Source organism: Carlito syrichta, unplaced genomic scaffold, assembly GCF_000164805.1.
Source record: "Carlito syrichta isolate Samal-C Ts95f unplaced genomic scaffold, Tarsius_syrichta-2.0.1 Scaffold304574, whole genome shotgun sequence".
NCBI lineage: Eukaryota > Metazoa > Chordata > Mammalia > Primates > Tarsiidae > Carlito > Carlito syrichta.
Genome location: NW_007248670.1, coordinates 715,471 through 740,708, shown reverse-complemented (window position 1 = coordinate 740,708; position 25,238 = coordinate 715,471). Strand labels below are relative to the sequence as shown.

Sequence of the window (25,238 nt, the reverse complement as noted above, 5' to 3'; positions counted from 1 at the left end):
CACATGGTATTCAGTTTTCTGTTTCTGTGATAATTCGCTTAGGATGATAGGCTCTAGCTCCATCCATGTTGTTGCAAGGGACATGTTTTTGTTCTTTTTATGGCTGCATAGTATTCCATGATGTCTATGTACCACATGTTCTTTATTCAGTCCACTGTTGAAAGGCACCTTAGTTGGTTCCATATTTCTGCTATTGTGGTTAGTGCTGTGGCAAATAAATGTAAGAGTATAGGTGTCTTTTGGTAGAGTGATTTGTGCTCCTTTGGGTATATTTCCAGTAGTGAGATTTCTAGTTTGAATGGTGAATCTATTTTGAGTTCTTTGAGAAATCTCCAACGTGGCTGCCACAGGGGTTGAACTAGCTTATATTCCCATCAACAGTGTAGCATTCCCTTTTCTCCACAACCTCAGCAACATGTGTTTCCTGACTCTTTTTCTATTTGAAAATACTTTAAAATTTTTTTAATTTTAAATTCAGGAGGTATACATTCATGTTCTCATGCATGAACGGGTTTTTAAAGCTAGCTAGTAGCTATTATATTGAACACTGCTGCTCTAGACTGCAGCCTGGGTAATTCAATGGAAATTATCGTGGTAACTCTTCCATCCTTCCTGTCTTAGCTGTCCTAGATTAAACTCCATAAAGTTTAAGTCAGTGAAGACAGGTTTGGGGATAAAGAAAAGGGGATACGAAAGATATTAAGGACTAGGCACAGTGCTTGTAATCCCAGCACTTTGGGAGGCTGATGTGGGAGGATTGCATAAGTTTGTTTGAGACCAGCCTGGGCAACACAGTGAGACCTTGTCTCTACAAAAAAAATAAAAAAATTAGCTGGGTGTGGTGGCGCATGTCTGTAGTCCCAGCTCCTCAGAGGGCTGAGGCAGAAGATCGCCTGAGTCCAGGAGGACGAGGCTGTGGTGAGCCATGACTGTGCCACTATCCTGGGTGAAAGAGTGAGTCCCCAACTTAATAACTAACTAGCTAACTAAATAATAAAATGTATTAGGTAAGTTGTCAATATTGAAGTCATGTAAAATTTTATAATTCTATTTTACATTCTCTATTTCACATATCTACAGCTCAGAAATAAAAATGTTATTAGCACCTTGACCCTAAATACATTTCTATTCTGTTTCTGAGACTTCAAATTTTATGTATTCTTTCATTTTTGAAAATGCCTGCCTAATAACATTTAATTCGTGTGTAATATGTTATAGTGTTCCTTTGATTCATAATGGTTTTCAGTGTAATAACTTCATCAACTAAAAACATTAGTTCGATATTGATTCTAAAACTATCATAGTTGGGGACTTAAATACCCCACTCACAATCCTAGACAGATCATCAAGACAAAAAAAATCAACAAGGAGATTCAGAACCTCAACATGACGCTTGACCAAATGAACTTAACTGATACCTACAGAACACTCCACCCAAAAGCCACGGAATATACATTCTACTCATCACCACATGGAATGCACTCTAAGATCAGCCACATCCTCAGCCAAAAAACAAGAATAAACAGATTCCATAAAATTGAAATACTGCCATGCACCTTATCAGACCACAGTGGAATAAAAATAAATATCAACATCAACAAAGTTCCTCCAAAACCACAAAGACATGGACAATAAACAGTATGATGCTAAACAACTCCTGGGTCAACATGGAAATCAAAACAGAGATTAAAAGATACCTGGAAACAAATGAAAATGAAGAAACATCTTACCAAAACCTCCAGAATGCCATGAAAACAGTACTAAGAGAGTTATTCATATCTCTACGAATATACGTGAAGAAAACGAAAAGATCACACGCTAACAGCCTAAAGTCACTTAAGGGAGCTGAAAAAGCAAGACAATCAAAACCCTAATTTCAACAAAAGAATCTAGATCACCAAAATAAAAGTCTAGATTTGGGACATAGAATACAAAAAAGATAATACAAAAAATCAAAGAAACAAAATTAATTCTTACTCCGTCATCTATCATTAGCTTGAATGGATGTTTTCCTATTATTTTATGTTATTTTAAATTGTTTTGAATTTTTTATACAGCAATAACAAATGTTTACATAAACTGAAGTGATAGTAGTGGTAGAAGTAGTCGTAACAGTAGTATTCTCTGTTTCCAGATATGCTGCAGCAGTTTGTGGCTAATTTATTTGCTCTCCTTGGGATCTATTTGGTTACCGAAGAGTACGTGGAAAGACTAGGATTCAAATGACTGCAATTTTCCAACAGGAACGCCAGAAGTTTCAAGGACTTCTATATCTTATACTTCTTTAGTACCCCAAATGATACTCTATGCAAAAAATATATTCAAATAAATATTTAATGAATTGAAAGGAAATGTAAAGTCCTGGGCCAGTGTAAAAATTCAGGGCACAAAGCAGGCAGACAGAATCCTCACAGAAAAACTACAAGGTATAAAAATATTGGTCTACTAATATCCTGCAGAGTAGAGGAGATATTGGATGGACCAGGTCTTCATGAGAGGCCCAACTGCAATCAAGCAGTAGGATGGTGGCAGGTGGGAAGCAGAAGACAGAGATAAAGATGGAAGTGGGAAATGAGCTTAAGGCACCATTTATTTTCCTTCAGAAATTTCCATTAAAAATTTTCAAAATACAGCAAAGTTGAAAGAATTTTGCAGTGTGTGTATCTGCCACCTAGATTCTACCATTAACATTTTTACTATACTTGTTACAGCACTGTTTCCCAAGATGTAGTCATGTGTCATACAATGAATTTGATAGGTAGTGAAAAGAAGATAATAAAAAAAACCCAGCATCCATCACATGCAGTAGCTTCCCCTGCTAGGTGTATGTGTATATAGTTGCCCAGAGAATTTTCATCCCAGTATCAATGACCAACGTGTTTGATATTTTACAATTCTATAAAAGTATGCACTGGTTCCTCTATTAAAAAAACATGAAGCTTGTCAGTTTAATGACATCCCACTTGTCTATCTTATCTCTTATGGCCTGGGCACTCCAGTCAGAATGGTCATCATCAATAACTCAAAAAATAACAGATGCTGGAGAGGATATGGCGCAAAGGCAACACTTCTACACTGCTGGCGGGAGTGCAAACTAGTACAGCCTCTGTGGAAATCAGTGTGGCGATTCCTAAAAGTTCTAAAAATCGACCTTCCATATGACCCTGCAATCCCCCTACTGGGAATATATCTGGAAGAACTCAAATCGCTCTATGAAAAAGATACTTGCACACATATGTTTATTGCAGCATTGTTCACAATAGCAAGAACATGGAACTAACCTTGCTGCCCATAAAAGAGGACTGGATTTTAAAAATGTGGTGCATATACATGATGGAATACTAGGCAGCCATAAAAAAGAACAAAATCATGAACTTCAGAGTAACCTGGATGGAACCAGAGTTTATAATACTGAGTGATCTCTCTTTGGAAACAAAGATCTGAGTATCACATGTTCTCACTCATAAGTGGACCTTGAACAACTACCATACTACTATAAGAAAAGGATTGAAAGTGGCGGGAAGCTGCGGGGAGATGGGACTGACAGTAGTCGATATCTGCCTGGGGAAGGAGGGGCACGCCTCATCAACAGAGGTACCTGCACAGTGAATACCTGTATACCTAACCCTGAAATGTACCCCACAATTTTAAAATAAAAATTAAAGGAGGAAAAAAAAATCATGAAAACCAAGTCTAAAGTAACAAAGTCCTTGTGTTATGTGGAGGAGAAATAATTTAGATTTTGAGGGGGAAGTTACTAATAGGAGAGTAAAAAATATTTAGCAGCCTAATATAGAATGGTACAATGGACCCTGGAGACTCAGAGGAGGGGAGATTGGGAGGGGGGTGAAGAATGAAAAATCACCTATTGGGTACAACGTGCACTAGCAGGGATGACTGTACACTTAAAGCCTAGACTTCTGCACCACTGTACAATTCATTCAGGTAACCAAAAAAGCACTTATACCTCTAAAGCACTTATACCCTTAAAAATAAAAAGTATATATTAAAAATAAGAATAGCCCGGGTTCGGTGGCTCAGCCTGTAATCCCAGCACTTTGGGAGGCCGAGGTGAGTGGATCGCCTGAGCCTGTAGATTCAAGACCAGCCTGGGCAACTTGGCAAGACCTTGTCTTTACAATAAATCAAAAATTAGCTGTGCGTGGTAGTGCATGCCTGTAGTTCCAACTACTTGGAAGGCTGAGGCGGAAGGATCGCCGGAGTCCAGCAGCAGGGGAAGCTGGGATGGCCGTGAGTGTGCCACTGTACTCCAGCCTGTGTGATGGAGTGAGATTAATAAATAAATAAATTAATTAATAATAATAATAAAATATTTAGCAGTCTTTTAAAAGTCCAGGAATAGAGTACAGGGAGAAGTAAAGCAAGAGTATGTATTTAGGTGTCATCTCGATAGGGATGAAAAGTGAAGCAATGAGAATACATGATATTTTGGGGACTGGAAAAGCAAGGACTGAATATTGAGAGTATTTTTACATTAGCAGTAGGTAGCGGAAATTATGATTAATACAAAGAGGAGAAGTCAGGGTAATAGTAAAAAATATATATTATATATATATATAATATATAAAAATATTTATATATATATTAAAGAGTTAGAAATTAAAGAGACCTGTGCAAGTCGTTAGGAAGATTTCACCAGAAAGGAGGGCCTTGAGGAAGGATAAGGAAAGGAGAATTTGTTCTTTTATATATAGTTATAGAAATATATATAAAATCAGGTATAGAGATAGAAAAGGGGAGAAAGCATGTATGGTGAGATGAGCATGCCTGGGAACAAAACATCTGTATTAAGAACACAAGGAGTAAAGATCAGATAGGAAAGGTGGAGTAAAAATTACACAGCAATTACAAAGTAATCTGAGTTTAAAAGTTCTTCACATTACAAAGTTTGATAGTCAAAACAGTAATTCTCTTAGAAAGTTTATATAAACAATTTAAAAATTTTTATTCAGAAAAATTTTCAGGAAAACACCTACTGTAATAAACAGAGGAATATGTAATATGTACACATATGTGTATGATATATACACAAATATATGTACAATATATATGTATAATACAAGTTATCTAAATAATTTTTATGTTTTATCTTCCCAATTAGTCCTAACTGCCTAGAAGTAAAAGGCAAAACTATGCAGTAGGCTTCATTTTCCATCTGACTAGTTATAATGCCTTTATGAAAATTTCTCATGTTCATTATTTTATTTTTTTTTTTAGTTGAATCTCACTCCATCTCCCAGGCTGGAGTGCAGTGGCACACTCACGACCACTCCACCATTGACCTGCTGAGCTCTGTCGATTCTTCCACCTCAGTCTTCCAAGTGGCTGGAACTACAGGCGTGCACAACCATGCCCAGCTAATTTTCTATTTATTTTAGAGACAAGGTCTCGTCAAGTTGCCCAGGCTGGTCTTGAGCCCATGGGCTCAGGCAATCTACTCACCTCAGCCTCCCAAAGTGCTGGGATTACAGGCTGAGCCACAGAGTCCAGCCCATTATTTATATTTAATTCTGAAATAATTACAAATGTCAAATAGTTTCCATAATAAAATAATTGTAAGTTATTTAAAACTTTACTTCGTTTTATAATTTATTAATTGAATATAAAGTATAAAAGCCAATAAAGATAAAAACAAAATGGCTATAACAAAGATTTTAATCAGTTTCTGGGTCAATGAGGACACCCACCTCCAAAAGAAGAGGTCCTAAAGATTCCTTTTCTATCACTCCTTGACTGCTTGATGAGATGTCGGACTTCTGTACATCATCATCAGTTGTTGATTTCTCTGTAATAAAGAAACTTCAAAAAATCACATATCCAAAAAGGGCTCATTTCCATAAGGGCAAATTCATGAAGACACAGATTCACCTAATTTCAGATTCAAATAACATTTATTTAGTGTCTAGATGTTTTCACACTTAATTATACGATTTTATAGGTGATAAAGTAGAGCATCACAAAAATTAAGCAATGTACCCCAGATCATATAACTAATAAGTAGTAGTATGAGAACTGAAATATTGACTAACCAAGTTTAAGGTTTCAACAAAGAGAGAAATGCTGTAAATGTACAGGCCTTTTAAAAAATCTGTATTGCCGGGCTCAGTAGCTCAGTCTGTAATCCCAGTGCTTTGGGAGGCCGAGGTGAGTGGATTGCCTGAGCCCGCGGGTTCCAGACCTACCTGGGCAACTTGGCGAGACCTCATCTCCACAATAAATCAAAAGTTAGCCAGGCGTGATAGTGTGTGCCTGTAATTCTGGCTACTTGGAAGGCTGAGGCAGAAGGACCACTGGAGCCCAGCAGGCCGAGGCTGCGGTGGCTGGGAGCGTGCTACTGCACTCCAGTCTGGGCGACAGAATGAGACTCCAACTCAAAAAATAAAAATAAAAATAATAAAATATAAAAAATCTGTATCAAAAGTTTTTTTTTAAACCAATTGTAAAAGAATGATTATTTTCTTTATCATTTTTCCCTTTCTTTCTGATTTGACCAATTGTCCATGAAGAGAGAATGAAGGTATGAGTTTTTGAGATGTTGCATGAAGTCACTAACATTTTACATCCATGTCATGATTCTCTGATTGATAAAACTGTAACTGCTAAATGATTTAAAGTTCTTTAGCGTTATGTTGAAAAATACATCCCATCATATTAAAATAGCATCATACCTAAATAATAAAAGTTTATAATCTGTCAGACTAGATAGTTCATCAAACATCAAATATGGTACTGAGTATAGCAATTCATTTTTTTCACTTTAAAATATATAGTATTTCAAACATTCCAAAAAATATAGAAAATGATACAGCATATATTCATATCAATACCATTCAGTTTCTACAGGTGTTAATCTCATTTGCTTCAGGTGTCTCACTTTAAAATAAATACATGCTACAAATGCAGCTAAAGCCCTGCCACCTTTCCTCCTGTCCCTTTTTTCAGAAGTAACCATTATTCTGAGATTGGCATAATCATTTCTAAGCATGTTTTTATACTTTTATTACATATGAATGATTTTATACACAATATATTATTTTGTGTCATATATACATATAGATGGCCCTCCATCTCAGTGGATTTTGCTTCTATGGAGCCAACCCACCATGCATTGAAAACATACTTTTTAAATTGTATCTGTATTGAACATGTATAACTTTTTTTCATCATTATTCCTTAAACAATACAGGCATAACACATATTTACATAGTAGTAGGTATTATAGGTAATTTAGAAATTATTTAAAGTATACAGGAGAATGTGCATAGGTTACATGCTAATACTATGCCATTTTATTGATTTTTTAGAGACATGGTCTCACTATGCTGCCCAGGCTGGCCTTGAACTCCTGGGCTCAAACAATCCTTCCACCTTAGCCTTCCAAGTAGCTAGAATTACAGGCACATGCCACCACCCAGTTACTATGGAAGGTCTTAGAACAAATCCCTCACGGATACCAAGGGATATCTTAAGTATAGGCTTCTTCAACTTACTTTTTCCACTTGATATTATGTTAGAGATTTAACCAATTGATACATATAGATTTTATTCATTCATTGTAATTCCTATACACTATTACATTCTGTAAATAACCCATAACTGATTTATCTATTCCCCTACTGAGGAACCTTTTGACTATTACAGTACTATAAAAATATTTTCAGGGCTGGGTGAGGTGGCTCACACCTATAATCCCAGCACTTTGGGAGGTCGAGGTGAGAGGATTGCCTAAGCTCATGGGTATGAAACCAGCCTGGGCAACTTGGTAAGACCTCACCTCTACAATAAATTAAAAAATCAGCAGGGCGAGGTGGTGCATGCCTGTAGTTTCAGCTACTTGGAAGGCTGAGGCTGAAAGACCACCGGAGCCCAGCAGGTTGAGGCTGTGGTGGCCGTGAGAGTACCACTGCACTCCAGCCAGGGCAACAGAATGAGTCTCCAATTCAATATATATATATATATATATCCCCTCCCCCAAGTATTTCCCCTTTTGTTCCTGTGTCTCAGCAACTTCAGGATAAATACTAGAAGTGAAATTACATGATCATAAAGTCTGTATAACTTCAACATTACTGGGTATTGACAAATTGTTCCCTAAACAGTTTTGTTTTTCTGCATCCTCATCGATACTTGATATCATCATAATTTTTAATTTTTGCAAATCTATGGTGTAAAATGTTATATGACTTTCTTGAGCTATAATTCACATAGCATACAATTAATACATTTAAAGAATACAACTCAATGCTTTTTAGTAAATTCACAGAGTTGTGTAATTACCATCACAATTAATTTTAGGACCTTTTCATTACCTCCCAAAGAAACTCCATTGACATTAGCAGTCAATCCTCTTTTTCTAATACCCCTAGCCTAAGGCAACCATCAATTTACTTTTTGTCTTTATGAATTTGACTATTTGGGACATTTCATATAAACGGAATCATATGATATGTGACCCTTTGTGACCAATCAGGTTTTTCTTGCATAGCAAGATTCAATTATGTTGACATATTTATCAGTATTTTATTCATTTTTATTGTCTAATAATAGTTCATCATATGGGTATACCTCATTGTATTGATCTATTCATCAGCTGATGGACATACGGGTAGTTTCTACTTTTTGGCTCTTTATGATAATGTTGTGAACACTCATGTACAAATTTTTGTAAGGACATATGTTTTCCTTTCTCTTGGATATACACCTAGGAGTGAAATAGATACTGGGTCATACAGTATCTCTATGCTTAACCTTTTGAGGAACTTTTGAATTGTTCCAAAGTGGCTGCACCATTTTAAATTCCCACTAGCAGTAAATAAGGGTTCAAATTTCTCCCATCCTTACCAACACTTGTTATTATCTGTCTTTTTCTTATTACAGTCATTCTGGTGGATGTGAAGTGGTATCTCATTGTGGTTTTGATTTGCATTTCCCTAATGACTAATGATGCTGAGCACCTTTTTCATGGACTTGCTGGCCATTTGTACACCTTTTTTTTTTTTTTTTTTTAAGAAATGTCTATTTAGGACCTTTACCTATTTTTAAATTGGGTTATTTATGTTTTTATTATTATGGTGGCATTTCTCACGCAGTTTAAGACACATTCTTTCATCATTTCATGTGTTTTATGACACTGAGTTAAGGAAGGTTTTTGTTTTTAAACAAGTTGTAAAAAACATAAACCATCAAGTCCAAGTGGATTAAATAACTATGTGTGAAAAGTAAAACATTTAAAACTTTAGGGAAAACCTATGATAGAAATGGCTATGTGACTAGTTTCTGGCCTAAGGGATGATAACAGAAGTGATACACAATTTCTTGTCTGTAAAGAGAAAGAAGCATGCCTTCCTGCTTTTTTATTTCCCCTTCTTGTCAGCTGGGACATGGATGGGTGAGCTACGTTTGGTCACATGGATAATGATAATACCCTCGGAATAGCAGAGAATAAAGATGGAAAGAGTCTAAATGCCCAACACCTACCTAGGCTATCTTTTTAAAGCCACTATATTTTGGGTGTCTTGTTACAATAGACTAGACTATATCCTAATTAATAGAATTTATACTTTTCAGTAACATGTTTTATTTCCTATACTCTGATTTTATTCATGTTAGACATAATCTTTTGACATGCTATAACGAAAGGTAAGATTTTAACTTACACCGACCTGCTACACAGACATTTCTCTTCCTCTCATCTTTCCAGGATAGTTTTAATAATTTTTAGGGCAATTAATATTTAAATATTTAATATCTAGTTTACTATGGGTATATAAATACTTTATAAGAGAGCCAAGGTGTATGCTATAACTTACATTTCTTATATTTGTTTCAGACTTTTGCGTAGTTTAATTCAACCTTAAACATTTCTCCAGAGCTAAAAAAAATTCTTCTCAACTTGGTCAGTTATCAGATACTCTTATGTGTTCTATTTTTTTTCCATGGAAATATTCCCTGGAGTCCTCTATTCATCAGCTCCAATTACCTTTCTTCTTTGTTAAGATTCCATAGTTTTCCTGGGTTAAAATCCTATGCCTTTCTTTCTAGGTGTATGACCTTGAATTTGTACCTTATGAAAAAGATACAATAGTAGGTAACATTTTTGAGAATTTGAATGTCTGAAAATGTTATTTTAAACGCATATCTTCATTTGGATGAAAATAGAATTCTAGGTCTAGAATCCCAGTTTTCAATTTTGTTACTCAGAAATCTGAACCTATTCTGAAAGCCATCTATTGTGTGTGAAATCTTTTTTTTTTTTCCTCTTTCTTGTTTCTTTCTCCATGGTATTTTGAAATGTCACTAAATTGTTCAGTGGCATGAATCTGTTTTTCTTTTTTTTTCATTGACTATGCTGCACACTACATAAGGGCTTACAATCTGGAAACTTACACTCTTCTATTTCTGAGAATTTTTTTTGATATTATTTCTCTAATTTCTTTTTTTAGTCTGTTCTATTTTTTTGTTTTGTTTTGTTTTGTTTTGTTTTGTTTTTGAGTTGGAGTCTCACTCTGTCGCCCAGACTGGAGTTCAGTGGCCGCTCCCAGCCACCGCAGCCTCGACCTGCTGGGCTCCGGCGATCCTTCCGCCTCAGCCTTCCAGTTAGCCGGAATTACAGGCGCGCGCTACCACGCCCGGCTAATTTTTTGATTTATTGTAGAGATGAGGTCTCACTGCCCAGGCGGGTCTTGAACCCGTGGGCTCAGGCAATCCACTCACCTCAGCCTCCCAAAGACATGGGATTGCAGGCTGAGCCACCGAGCCCGGCCTGTTCTATTTTTTTCTTGGATGTTACACTTCCTGAATTAATCCTTTATCTCACCTTTCTCTCATTTTCTGTTGTTTGTTTTATTTTCTAAGGGATTTCTTCAAATTTCATCCCTTCATCTATTCTTTCAATAAATATGCATCGAAAGCTGATTACGTAGCTAGGCACTATTTTAGGTATTGAGGATACAATGTTGAACAAACAAAAATCCTTGCCTTTACGGAGCTCCAGTGAGGGTAGGTAAACAATATATAACATGTGTCACATGTCAGATGTAAAAAGTAGTGTCAGGAAAATAAATCAAGGAAGGTGTAGAGGAATATGAAGATTTTGTAGTCTTTCTTTTTAAAAAATTTTTAATTTAAAAGCCATGAAGCCAGGCGGGTATCTAGGGAAAGCGCATTCCACACAGAGGGAACAGCAAGTATAAACACCTGAGGTAGAGTGTGCCTGGAACTGGGACAGAGGAGGTGAGGGGCAAAGAGTAGAAACAAGGTAAAGGGCTAAAGCTGTTTCTGGCGATCCTGTTTTTAAGTTCTGTTTTCCTGTGGACTGCTCTATTTCCCCAGGGATCCTCCTATCTTTGGCTTGGGGAGTAGGAGCCAGGCTCCTAGTGTCATGAAACAAGTGGGGAAGGGGTCATATAGCCTCTCTCAGGTGCTCACCTTTGCAGGCTTACAGTACTGTTTCTTCTGTTTGCTAAATCAGTTGTCACTAGACTATTTGTTTTCCAGTTTTTAAATTATAAAATATTCAACATCTTAAATATATTGACCTATAGCATTTTCATATTACTACTGATAACCTGAAGTTCTTTTGGGTCCACTCCTTCTGTGCTCTTATTCTCTGTTGATTATCCCCTCATATGTTATGTCCGTTTTTAGTGGAAAATCACCCTCAGAAGCACTTTTTCTGTGGCACGCCGATGGGGTCCAGGTTGTGGGACTGTTCCTTCAAAGTGCTTTGCCTTTGTTTCTGGTAGACAACCTAGGAGTTTGGTGGTGTGGGGTTCCCAGTAAATATGGGTAGTATAAATATGAATCTCAAAAGTATATCACTTTTTTCAGATAAGACTGTTTCCTCCACTCAGAGCCCAGGCAGAGACAAGCTTCCTCATACAGGTGGGGAGGTTTTCTCCTCAGGGAGTCACTGTCCTTCAACTCTACCCCAGGGCCTCAGGCCCAACTCCACAGCTTATGTTTGTCCTTTGACTCAATCCTCTGTGATATAAGGACCTATAACCTCCCAAGGTAACCAGTTAAGTTAAATTAATAAGCCGCTTTGTTATAACAAGAAGACTCTCAGATTGACTTTCTAAAATCGAGAACATCTTAACAAAAATATTTCTTTAATAAAATTATGAAGTTTAATGCTGCTTCTTAACAATACAAAAGTAAAATCATATATTATAAATGTCTTAATACAATGTCCAGTCATTTTTTTACCTTGTTCCATTCTTTTCATTAACTGTATCTGATCGACTGTTTTCTTCAAAATCTTGCATTTGTCTGGTTTTACACTCAAGCTGTCAATGTCACTAATGTTGGCAGACAATAACTCAGCTAGCTCTTCTAAATATTTGTTTTCTTGCTCTCTGCGCCTCTTTTCAGTGCTGTTACACAAAGAAAATCCAGTTAGTGTACATTTATATTACCATATTTCCTTCTCTGATCTGGTATTTAATGTTTACATATTTAGAGAGAACCTTACTTTTATCCAGAATGTAAAACTAGATTTAGAAAGCTATTTAAATTCACATCTAAAAACCAGACACTACAAAATACCAAAGTGCAGAAAACAATTCCAGTTAAAATACATAAAGTGAATGACCTCTATAACAGATGTATTTCCCCAATCATATATATACCTTGAGTATTTTCAAATAATCAGCAAGTACTAGATATTAAAAGGAAATATACAGCAAATATACTAGTGCATTTGGAACTATTTTACCTTCTAAATCACTCCTTGAAATAGAAAATCTGAATTCTCAAATCACTTTGTTATAAATTAAGCAGGGCACACTATACAGAGTTTAAATAAGTTATAGCCGGGCTTGGTGGCTCAGCCTGTAATTCCGCGCCTTTGGGAGGCTGAGGTGAGTGGATTGCCTGAGCCTGCGGGTTCGAGACCCGCCTGGGCAACTAGACCTCATCTCTACAATAAATCAAAAATCAGCCGGGCATGGTAGCGCATGCCTGTAATTCCGGCTACTCGGAAGGCTAAGGTGGAAGGATCGCCGGAGCCCAATAGTTCAAAGCTGCAGTGGCTGGGAGCGGTCATTGCACTCCAGTCTGGGCAACAGAGTGAGACTCCCACTCAAAAAAAAAAAGAAAGTAGATAAATTCTTTTTTTTTTTTTTTTTTTATGAGTTGGAGTCTCACTCCACTGCCCAGGCTAGAATGCAGTGGCATGCTCACAGCCACCCCAGTGTTGACCCTCTGGGCTCAGGCAATCCTTTCACCTCAGACTTCCAAGTAGCTGGAACTATAGGCAAGAACTACCATACCTGGCTACTTTATTATTATTTTTTAAAATTTATTGTAGAGATGAGTTCTTGCCAACTTGCCCAGGCTGTTCTTGAACCTGTGGGCTCAGGCAATCCCCCACCTCGGCCACCCAAAGTGCTAGGATTACAGGTTTGAGCCACTGTGCCCAGTCAGAAATTAGATAAACTCTTAATTTTTATATGATTAAACCATCATTTGGTTTTCATCAAAAAGAACCCACGCAAAAGTAAAATAAAAAATAATAATAATTAGAGACAATGGTACAGTGAATAATGTCTTTTATATACAGCTTTGTTCTAAAAAAAAATAGGAAAAAAAATCTGCTTACAAGTGCTTATAAGTGCAATAAATAAAGTCAAATTTGATTTATCTTAACACACAATAACAAAAATAAAGAATAACAGTGCATATAGCTAGCATTTTTAAAATAAAAAGCACACTAAATGTATTGAGCTAATATTGTTCACTTTTGCTTTCCAGCCCTGGTGTGTTTAGTCAAGTCATCATACACCTTGTTTTATGTAGCACATCCAAAGACAGTGAAGTATTACTTTGAAATTTTCCTATTATCAAAATAACATAATAGAAAAGAATGGTCACAAGTAGCTCAGTTTTATAAATAGCAATGAAAGTCTTTTGGTTGCATATTTGTATTACAAAAAAAGAGGAGAGAACAGGGAAAGATCAGTTGCTAAAAAGCTCATAGCTGGCAACAATTATAATACCACTTACTTTTCTTAATATTAAAGACTATAAAAACAATAGCATTTATACAACAATATAGTAGGTTGAAAAAAATCAAGTCAACTAATCAAATGTATTACCTATATAAAACAAAATACTACAAAATATTGAATTTTCCAAAATAAAACCAAAATGTAAAACTTTAAGAATCACATATTCTGTCTTTTGTCTTATAAATCTTTCATTATTGAGAAATTTCTGCCATTTTATTTATTAATATTGTATCTTAAAATTTCCTCAGCAATCAGCCGGGCGTGGTAGCGCATGCTTGTAATTCCGGCTACTCAGAAGGCTGAGGCGGATCGCCGGAGCCCAGCAGGTCGAGACTGCGGTGGCCGGGAGCGGCCACTGCATTCCAGTCTGGGCGACAGAGTGAGACTCCAACTCAAAAAAACAAAAAACAAAAACAGAAACAACTTCCTCAGCAAGAACATGCAGCAAGACATTTTGACAAATTTCACGCCAAGGCACTGAAAACCAGGTAGGAATAAAATGAGTACATACATTTTGATTCATACAAGGGTTTATAGAACCTCAGTCCTGCACCTTGGTAGTGTTTGAAGACATCTGATTTTACTTTAGAGACACAAGATTGACACAAGACTTACTTAGTAGATTCTGTCTAAAGTATGATCTATTTAGATCTACAGGTCTAAATTGCAACATGAATAAACTGGATTCACTTGGGACTTCCTAAATATATTTTTGATGGTAAGTTTTGAATAAAATTGAAGTGCTTACACCACTACAGAGAAAAACAAAAAGTGACAGAGTGGCCAGAACAGGCAGACAGAGAAGGGACAGAGAAAGTAAGAAACTAAAAGTAATGAAACGGAGGTGTGCATAAAATGACTTGAGAAGGAGACTAGGAAGAGTGAGACTCCAACTCAAAACAAAAAACAAAAAACAAAAACATGATGACATGAAGTAACCAATAAGTACACAGATGAAATGAGAGCAGATATGTTTAACAAAGTCAAAACTAAAGGAGATGTGCAGATGACCAAAAAAAAAAATAATAATTCTACCTTAATAGAAAAGAAGGCTTCCCATATTACTTTGGGCCAATTAAATTTCTCCCTTTACTAATCCCTTTATTACCATTTATATCACAGATATACTAATTAATGCTACTCTGGGTTAACTTTGCACGTAGGCATCCTTTTTCCTCATCTTACTATACTAGCTAACCCAACAATACTCTTCTACTTTTTACGTGCCAGTTAATCATATACTGTGTCCTATGGATCCAGGTTAGTAAATCAGATGTAGTCCCCAATTAGTGGGAAAACAAAGAAGAGGAAACAAACCCTAACAATACTATGTGACAAGACTGTAATACTATAGGCACACACCTAGACCTAGAGAATGAAATGCATAAACTTTAGTGGCAGAGAGAGGTTTCCTGAAAGAAAAAAATTTTTTCAAAGGTACAAGTAAAAATATCAACTTGAATCTATTAGTAGTTCAGTATGGCTGACCTATAGATGACAAGAAAAAAAAGGGCAAGAAATGCGGTCCAAGCCAGTTCACAAGGGATCCTACATGCCATGATAAAATGTGTGGTATTATTGCTTAAAAGCACAGGCTGAAAATTCCTCTGTCATATACTAACCATGCAACCCTGTACAAGTCACTTAGTAGCAACTTAACCTCTCTGAGTTTTGATTTCCTTATCTGTAAAATTGGAATATTGACAATAATTACCTCCTGGGGTTTTGTGAGGATTAAAAAAGATGATATATGTAAAATGGATGGCAGAGTTCTTGGCATATACTATTAGCTCAATAAATGTTATCTATTATCATCACTTTGATTAGATTATTTATTTTCAGGGTAATGGAAAGCCCAGAAGGATTTAATGAGTGGCATGGCCAGATTCTGTAAGCTCCTTGAAGACAGAAACATGTCTTATTTAAGTGAGACAGATCTCATAAGTGAAAACATGTCTCACACTTCACTTATCTCCTTGTAACATTCACGCTTGCTGAATAGTAGGCATTAATAAGCAATTTTTGAGTTTAACTAGAAATGTTAAACAAGCATAAGGTACAGCTACCCACCATTTTAAGTCTGGCATTTTAAAAATAACTTATTTATTATAGAGTTGTGGGGTACAAGTGAGAATTAACTACATAAACAGTATTCATTCAAGTAAAGTTTGGGTTTGTAGGTGACCCTCACACCCTCTGGTAGTGGACCAGGTACCCTCTGTTTTGTCACGTGTCCTCCACCCTCCTCCTTCCCTCTCTCCCACTGGGTAGTGCCCAGTGACTGCCGACCCCATTCTATTGATGTGACTAGTATTCAGGGCCCACTTATGAGTGAGTCCATGCAGTATTCAGTTCTTTGTTTCTGTGAGAGTTCACTTACGGTCTTCAACTGCATCCAAGTTGCTGGGATTTGGCAATCCCTCTCCTGGGAATATACCTGGAGGAAAATAAATTGTTCTACCAAAAAGGTTGGCATTTTAATCCTCATTCTACTAGAAGAATGAAGAAATGGAGAAGAGTTCACGGGAGGGAGATAAGAGATATCTCACCCCACCAAACCGGTTACTGAGAAACTCTCCTATCCAGGGATCTGTACACAAGGCTGGCAACACCCTGAGGTCTAACAGACGCTCTTTATGATTAACAAGTGTATATCTGGTTTGGGAGACAAGGTGGTATTCATGCACAAACTCAGTTTCAAAATAATAAATTTTGAAATAAATAATACTACAAGGTGGTATTCATGCACAAACTCAGTTTCAAAATAATAAATTTTTAGTTTACCATATCAAAGATATTACTTTGTTAAAACTGAAGCACATACATAAACCTCAGAGAGATGGTGCTTTCCAATATTTGTAAAGCAAACATGTGAAGATAATTATCTTTACTATATCTAAATAAGAAAAAAGGAATATATATTTTTGATATTTGTAATGTTATTATATATATATACATACACACAAAACAAAGGGAATCTACAGCTAAACCATTAAAACAAAAAAGGAAGTTCAGCACAATGGATGGATATGAGATCAATATCTACAAATCATTAGCATTCTTATGCAACTGCCAATTAGAAAATGCAGTAGACAAAATGATACCATTCTTAAAAGCGATAAAAACTCTATGGTACCTTGAAATATATCTAACCTATTTAAATATAGGCTAGACTTTCATGGGGAAAATTATAAAATATTATTGAAGAACAGCAAAGATTTGAATGAAAAGTCTTATATTCAGAAATAAGAATACTCTAGAATCTAGATCATAAAAATGCCAATTTTCTGAATTTAATCTATAAAAGTAAATGAAATCCTAATATAAATCCCAGCAAGATTTTTTTTAAAGATAAGCTTAAAAAACTGATTCTAAAATCAGTATAGAAGAGTAAAAACCAAGAACAGGAAAAATAATTTTGAAAAACAAGCAAGAGGAACTTGTTCCATTAGATATCAAGGCGATTATCTAAGAAAGTTCAGAACCAGCGCTCTATATTCAGGAACTTGATTTATGATAAAGGTAACAGTACAAAAGCAGGGAAAAGTAGTGTCACAACTAATGACTAAAAAAAAAAACAATCAAATTAGGTCAACCCCATATTATGCTATGCACAAAATAAATTAAAACCTTAAATGTGTATTACAAGAAAATAAAAAAATATATTTAAAGCCTTAGTGTATAGGAAGAAATTCTTAAGCAAAACTCTCAAAAGCTTACCACATGGAAACCTGAGGTTCTATATGTCAACAGACATCATAAGTAGAGTTAATAATCAGGCTGGGAGAAGGCATTTGCACAAAACTTAAACATTCTAGTAACTAGAATATTTAAAATAACTTCTACAAAGAAAAAAGAACAAAACAACCCAGCAAGAATATGGGCAAAAGATACAACCAAGAAATTCACAGAGGAGGAAAATATAATGAATAATAATAAAAAAAAGATCAGCTTCTAGATAATGCAAGTTCTCATTCTTAAGTGAGGCCTGAACATTAGTCACATTAGCACAAGGGAGAGATCAACACTGCCAGGGGAGGAGGCACGGAGGGGAGAGGGGCACATAACAACACAAAGGGTACCTGGTCCTGTATCACAGGGCATGAGGGCCAGTTGGAGGCCCAAACTGCACCTGTATGCAGTCTACTTGTGTGGTTAATCTTTACTTGTACCCCACATCTCTATAATAAAATGTTATTTTTAAAAAGATGATCAACTTATCTAATTATCAGAGAAATACAATTAAAACTATAACCCCACACTAATCAGATTGGCAAAATGTTCAAATGAGAAAAGAATAGTGTTAGTAAGAATATGGGAAAAGAGGAAATCTCAATGACTGTCATTTGAAGAGCAATGTGGTAATTACCTAGTGAACATAAAATGTACATAGATCCTAAACTGTCAGAGGAAGCGGGGGTGGGACTGGCAGCTGGTGGAAACTGCTGGGGGAAGGAGGGGCATACCTCATCAACAAGGGTACCTGCATAATCAATGTTTATATACATAACCCTGAAGTGTACCCCACATCTTTATAATAAATAAATAAATTTTTTTAAAAATTAAAAAAAGAAAAAGAACAAAAAAAAGGTACAAAGATCCTAAAGAAACTCATGTGTATACAAGAGGAGACCATGTGAGGATATCTGCTACAGTGGACATTTGTAACAAACAGAGACTGCTTATCTTTAAGGAATATATCTGTATGGACATGAACTTCCAAATGTGGTTTATTCCCAAAGGTGACATATTCATGTAATACTAAATAAAAATTAATAGAACTTAATAAATTTATGTATATTTAAATCTCAAGATCCATGTTGAAAATAGCATATTGTAGAAAAAATATTTTTATAATTTATGGAAATTTAATAAACATTCTATATTGTTCAAAGATACCTGTATATATTACATAATTAATAAAAATAGATTAGAGGAATTTATTGCAGAAATTCAATTTAATTATCAGTATTTTGTATTATTTAAGAAATATGCAAATATAATAAAATATTAATGATATAAAATATTATCAATTACATGTGGTAGATATATACACTTAATCTATATTATTTTATTTAGTTAAAAAATTTCCCCAAATAAAAAATTACATGTAAAAAACAATCGTTTTATTTGTTGATATTTTTTCAATAAGGGTACCCAAACTTTACCTGTACAATGACCACTTATATTCCTAACCCTGAACTGTACCCCACATCTTTAAAATAAAAATAAGTAAATAAAAAAATAAAGGACGACTTTATATGTAGATATAAACAAGTGTGTTAACTTTGACAATGCACATCTGGTTTGTATCTTCTTCTTTTTTTATTGTCTCACTCTGTCGCCCAGGCTGGAGGGCAGTAGCAGGCTCACGACCACCGCAGCCTCAACTTACTGGGCTCTGGTGATCCTTCCACCTCAGCCTTCCAAGTAGCCAGAACTACAGGCATGCGCTACCACACCCAGCTAACTTTTTTATTTATTGTAGAGATGAGGTCTCACCAAGTTGCCTGGGTTGGTCCTGAACCCGCGGGCTCAAACAATCCACTCACCTCGGCCTCCCAAAGTGCTGGGATTACAGGCTGAGCCACCAAGCCCGGCCTGGTTTGTATCTTAATATTAACATTCCTCTTAGCATTTGGATGCTTATTTATGACTATGAGCACTTAGGTTACTATCTCTCTATATCACTTCTCTGAACTGAGTAAGATAAATGGTCACTTTTCTTTTTCTAGCCTGGAACTCTGTTAAAATTCTTTCTTTTTCCTATCAGGAAAAAGGACAGATATTCTACAGTTTTACCCTCTACATCAGTGATGACCAGGGGTGACTTTGCTTTCCCTGGCCCCAGAGGACATTTGGCAATGTTTGGAGGCTTTTTTAGTTATCATAACTAAGATGCTTCTGACATTTAATTTTCAGAAGCAGGGATCCTGCTAAACATCCTACAAAAATATAGACTAGTCCTCCACTCCCCCAATAAAAAATTATCTGGGGTTAAGGGTGTGAAGGCTGAGAAGCTTTGCTCTAAATCCTAGAAGATGAATGGAATAAAATTCTCACTCTTCTCTCAGTTGGGAAACTGTTCTTTTAATCTGACTGAGGTTCCTTCTCTATCTGGCATTTGTTAGGGTTTCCTTGGCAACAGATCTCTTTTACCCTGTTTAAAGTGGTTAAATTCCTTATAGTATACCAAATATTTAACTCCACAATAATCATTTTTTTAAATGCTGATATTATAACAATATATTTCTTAGTTCAACTAATACCATAATGTTCTAAGATTGCAGTTAAATATGTATAATAGGTTTATTTATTCATTTGACAAATCTTCATAGTGCCCGTAGTATATATAAGCCACACATTGTGCTAGGAACCAGGGATACAATGGTGATCAAGAATAGACAAGGTCCCTTACCAAATGGCAGCTTAAAGTCTAGTGAAGCTAGGAAGTGATCGTACAAACTAGTAAAAACCTGTAATTATGGATCAGAGCCACAAAAATATGAAAGACAGACACACAAATTGGGGGAAACTGGATCTAATAGTTATGAAAGGAAGAGGGCTTCCCCTTTAAGGAAGTAATGACTTAACTGGCATCTGAGGGATGCACAGGAGTCAACTTTAGGAAATCAAGAGAATGGAAGCAGGACTGAGAGGAAGGGATGTGCAAAGAAGCTGGGAGAAGGAAGAAGACATGTGAGTGTGAAGCATTCAAAGAAGGCTACTAAACTTGGAGCAGATTAAACAAAAACTCTAAAGTGGTAGTGAGAGTAATAAAGCAACTCTCCCAGAAATAGACTAAGAAAAGAAGAGTGATCCTACCTTGATGCCAGTGTGTCACATGGTGATCCTTTTCTCTTATGTGAGTCTGGGTTAGCAGGGTCGGATGAACTGTCCCCAAGGCCACTCATGGTGAAAAACTTCACACCTAAAAAGGAGAGACAACAATAAGAAAAGACTCTTATGATTTTTCCAACCAAATACAGGAAGGGGAAGCTCCCTTACATCAGAAAATGTTTAAAAATTGTGACCTCTCAATGAACAGATAATTACGGCCATCATAAAATCACCAGCATCTATACAAAAACACAGGAGCCATTGGATATTTTGTGTTTCTATACTTTCTTTTCTATATTTGAAAAATAAAATTAATAACCCTTTATGAAATCATTGTGACCAATTAGGACAAAAACATTATTAGAATAATTAAATAGACATTTTTTTTTCAGAGAAAATATCGCATTCATATGCAAAGCTGAATATATAAACAGAGTCAGAGAAATTATTCTTTGTATTTATTCTTTAGATTCTATCTTGCAAAAAGATTTACAATAACTTTTACTTACAAGGCTTGGGATTTTATATTGATAGAAAAATAAATAATATATATGATTACAATTATAGCAATGAATTAGATTTTGATTCTGAATTTTACACTTTGAATTCTACACTCCTAACCTTTTGTTTACGTAGTCAGGCAACAAAGATCAAATGTTTAGTCTATGTTAGGATCTTGGTATAGATGCCAGGGAACACAAAGTCATTGCCCCTAGCATGCCAGCCAGGTCTCTCACATGTTGTACCAGTTAGTGACTACACTTAAAGATCCCTTCTGAGCTGTCTCTTATCAACCACTATTCTCTGAATAATCTCCAGTGAAACTCATCCCTATAATCATCACTACCTTTCAGAGTTTATTAGTGCCAAATAAATATAAAATGAGGGAAAATTTTTGTTAAATGACAGAACCTTTAGCTTTTTCTTAAATTCTAAATTATTAAACAACTACAGCACTGTATGTTAGTAGTTACACTGAGAAAGTTTATTATAAGGAATGCAGAGATCTATGAGAATCTCTCATATGACTTCATAATTCATATGTCTGAGTAAACACTTTTCTCCACTTATAAAACTCAGTTTCTAGCCCTGAACATCAAAGACTGTCCTGTTCTTTTCAGTGCACAAATGCTCCCTAAAATAAATTATCATAAACTTATAATTTCATGCATTTACTATTTATTCATTTTAGAAGTGTAGTTTATGAAAATTTCCAACTCAGAAAATTGCAATCTTGCAATTTTTAATTCTTCTCTTTTATTCCACATTTCTAACTGGTATCCATGTCCTGCTGATTCTTCCTTAACAAGAGATTTTAGATTTTCTTCTTCTTCATTCCTAAATACAGCTGTGATTCTAGTTTGGAACTCAACATCTCACTCTAGATTAATGCAAGATCTTTTATTTATTTATTTATTTATTATAAGGATGTGGGGTACAATTCAGGGTTAGGTATATAAACATCGATCATGCAGGTACCCTCCCTCCCCTAGCAGTTTCCCCCAACTGCCAGTCCCACCCCCACTTCCCCTGACAGTTTTCCACTACTACCAATCACTTTCTTACAGTATAATTGTTCAAGGTCACCTTATGAGTGAGAACATATGGAACTCAGTTCTTTGTTTCTGTGATAAATCACTGAGTATGATCAATTCCAAATCCATCCAATTTGCTAATGCAAGATCTTTTAATCTTGCTTCTCCAATCCAGTCATTCTTACTTCTAATCTGTCCTATACAAGAGCAGCAAAAGCATCCCTGCTTAAAAGTCATTTTCGAGACATCACTTCACTGATGAGGAATAAACTGGATTCCCTTGTTAGCTCATGGTAGCTAACAGCATGGGCGGTGGTACTGGGGAAAACATGGAGAAAGGAGAACTCCTAGTGAGGATGTCAGTTAGTACAGACATTTTGGAAAATAGCATGGAAGTTCCTCAAAAACTAAAAATAGAACTACCATATGATCCAGCTATCCCACTATTGTGTATATAGCCAAAGGAAACGGATTTGGTATGTAGAAGAGATATCTACCCTCCCATGTTTATTGCAGCACTACTCACAATAGCCAAGATATAGAATCAATCTAAGTGTCCATCAACAGATACATGTATAAATAAAATAAGGTATATATACACAATGGAATACTATTCAGCCATTAAAAAGAGAACAAAATAACCCTGTCACTTGAGGTAACATGGATAAGTTTATAACATTTCATTATGTTAGGTGAAATAAGCCAGGCACAGAAAGACATTTATTGCACATTCTTATGCACATGTGTAAGCTAAAAAAGTTGATCACATAGAAATAGAGAATACAATAGTGATTACTAGAGGTTTGGAAGAATGTGAGGAGGGAAAGATTGCCAGAGGTTGGATAATGGATACAAAGGTACAGCTAGACAGATGGAGTACGTTCTAGTGTTCTATAGCACTGTAGGGTGACTATGATTAACAACAATTTGTGTGTTTGTGTGTGTGTGTTTTGTTTCTTTTTCTTTTTTTTTTTTTTGAGTCTCACTCTGTCACCCAGACTGGAGTGCAACGGCATGATCACAGCTCACCGCAGTCTCAAACTCCTGGGTCCAAAAGATTCTCCCACCTCTGCTTTTGAGTAGCTGGGACAACAGGCATGTGCCACCATGCCCAGCTAACTTTTTTACTTTTTGTAGCGATGAATTCGTGCTATGTTGCCCAGGCTGGTCTCGAACTCCTGGGCTCAAGCAATCCTCCCGCCTTGGCCTCCCAAAGTGCTGGGATTGCGGGCATGCACCACAGTGTCCGGCTTATATTTTCAAATAGCCAGAAAAACAAATTTTGAATGTTCCCAACAAAAAGAAATGATAAATAATTGAGATGTTGTATGTGCAAATTACCATGATTTGATCAATATACATTGCACACATGTATCAAAATATCATACTGTATCCCATAAATATGTACAATTATTACATGTCAATTAAAAATAATAATAAAAGCAAAAAAAAAAGCATGAGCTTTGAGGCCAGAAAGATCTTGTTCAAGTCTTGGTTTAACCACGATTTGTAAAATTAAAAAAAAAAAAACAAACCCATGATTTGCCTGTCCTTGGGCAAAGTACATTTTCTCTCTTTGAACTTACTTCCTCTTCATGTATTTTTTGTTTCAGTTGGTACAGTGAAGTCATTCTAATCTCTTCTCTCACACCCACATGCAAGCAAACACCAAGATTTGTCCATTTTTACTTCCTAAATATTTCCAAAACCTATCCCTTTTTCACATTCTCCTTTACCAAGACTCCAGTTAAGGTTCTCATTATCTCTTGCTGGACTACTAAACTAGCTTCCCAAATGGTCTCTCTGTTTCCAGTGTTGTCCTCCTTAAATACAACCCCTGCAGAGCCACCAGAGTAGGCTACCAAATGTATGTTTTATCATGTCAATCTCTTGCTTAATATCCTTCACTAAGTCATCATTACCCACAGGATAACATCCAATCTCCTTAACATAATAGACAAAGTTTGCATCAGCTCTCACCTATTGTGTAAGTCTATCACAGAATTTGGTAAATGAATTACTAAATACCTGTCCAATTGTTTATAGATTCTCTATGCTATATATTACATATTACATATAATCTATAAACAAATCATATCTGTTATATATCCTATATAAACATATAGACTATATATGCTAACTTTAGTTTCAACCTCAAAAAAAGACTTTAGAAATAAAATCCTTATTAATATTCCATGTTTCCAACAAAAACAGATATTAGGTACAAAACTTTAAATTGATCTCAGTGTAGGAGCAGCCCAATTTGAGTTAGCAACAAATACTTACTAAACTTCTACTATGTGCCAAAATCCGTTCTAGGCTCTAGAGATACAGCTGTGAATAAAGTTTACAAAAATTGCTATCCTCATAGTTTCACTGTATTGTGAGGAAGGCAAATGACAAATAAACCGCAAAGTAAGTTAGATAGCATATCAGGAGGTGATAAGTACTACAAAGAAAAATATGGCAAACACTGAGGTTCAGGTGTGTGGAAGTGAAGGGAAAGCAAGTAAAGTAGTTAGGAAAGGACTTGTTGAAGAGGTGAGAGATATGAGCAACAACATGAAGGAGGTGAGGAGAGAGCCAAGAGAACAGGATGTGGAGGAAGGATGCTTTTGGCAGGAGAAGAAGAAAGACCTTAGAAGTATAACTGCTTTTTGAGAAACATGAACGAGGTGAGTCTGGCTAGAACTGGGGAATGGAGAGTAGGAGACGAGGTAATAGACATCATGTCAGGCCTTAAGAGTCATTGCAAGGACTTGAATTCCAAATGAATTAGGCAATCATCGCAGGATTAAGAGCAGAGGACTGACAGGATTTGATTTTCATTCTA

The 25,238-nt window shown here is 35.9% G+C and overlaps 1 protein-coding gene across 9 annotated transcripts in view; it reads right to left on the bottom strand.

Annotated features, from left to right (window-relative positions):
* Positions 1-25,238, bottom strand: part of NCOA1 (nuclear receptor coactivator 1) — a 204,873-nt gene that overhangs the window by 91,394 nt on the left and 88,241 nt on the right. For all 9 annotated transcript variants that reach the window (XM_021713489.1, XM_021713490.1, XM_021713483.1 and 6 more), the window contains 3 exons: positions 20,856-20,961; positions 12,229-12,395; positions 5,709-5,806 (listed from right to left, as the gene is read on the bottom strand). In XM_021713489.1, coding sequence (XP_021569164.1) covers positions 5,709-5,806; positions 12,229-12,395; positions 20,856-20,961 — 371 coding nt within the window. The remainder of the gene's footprint in view (positions 1-5,708; positions 5,807-12,228; positions 12,396-20,855; positions 20,962-25,238) is intronic.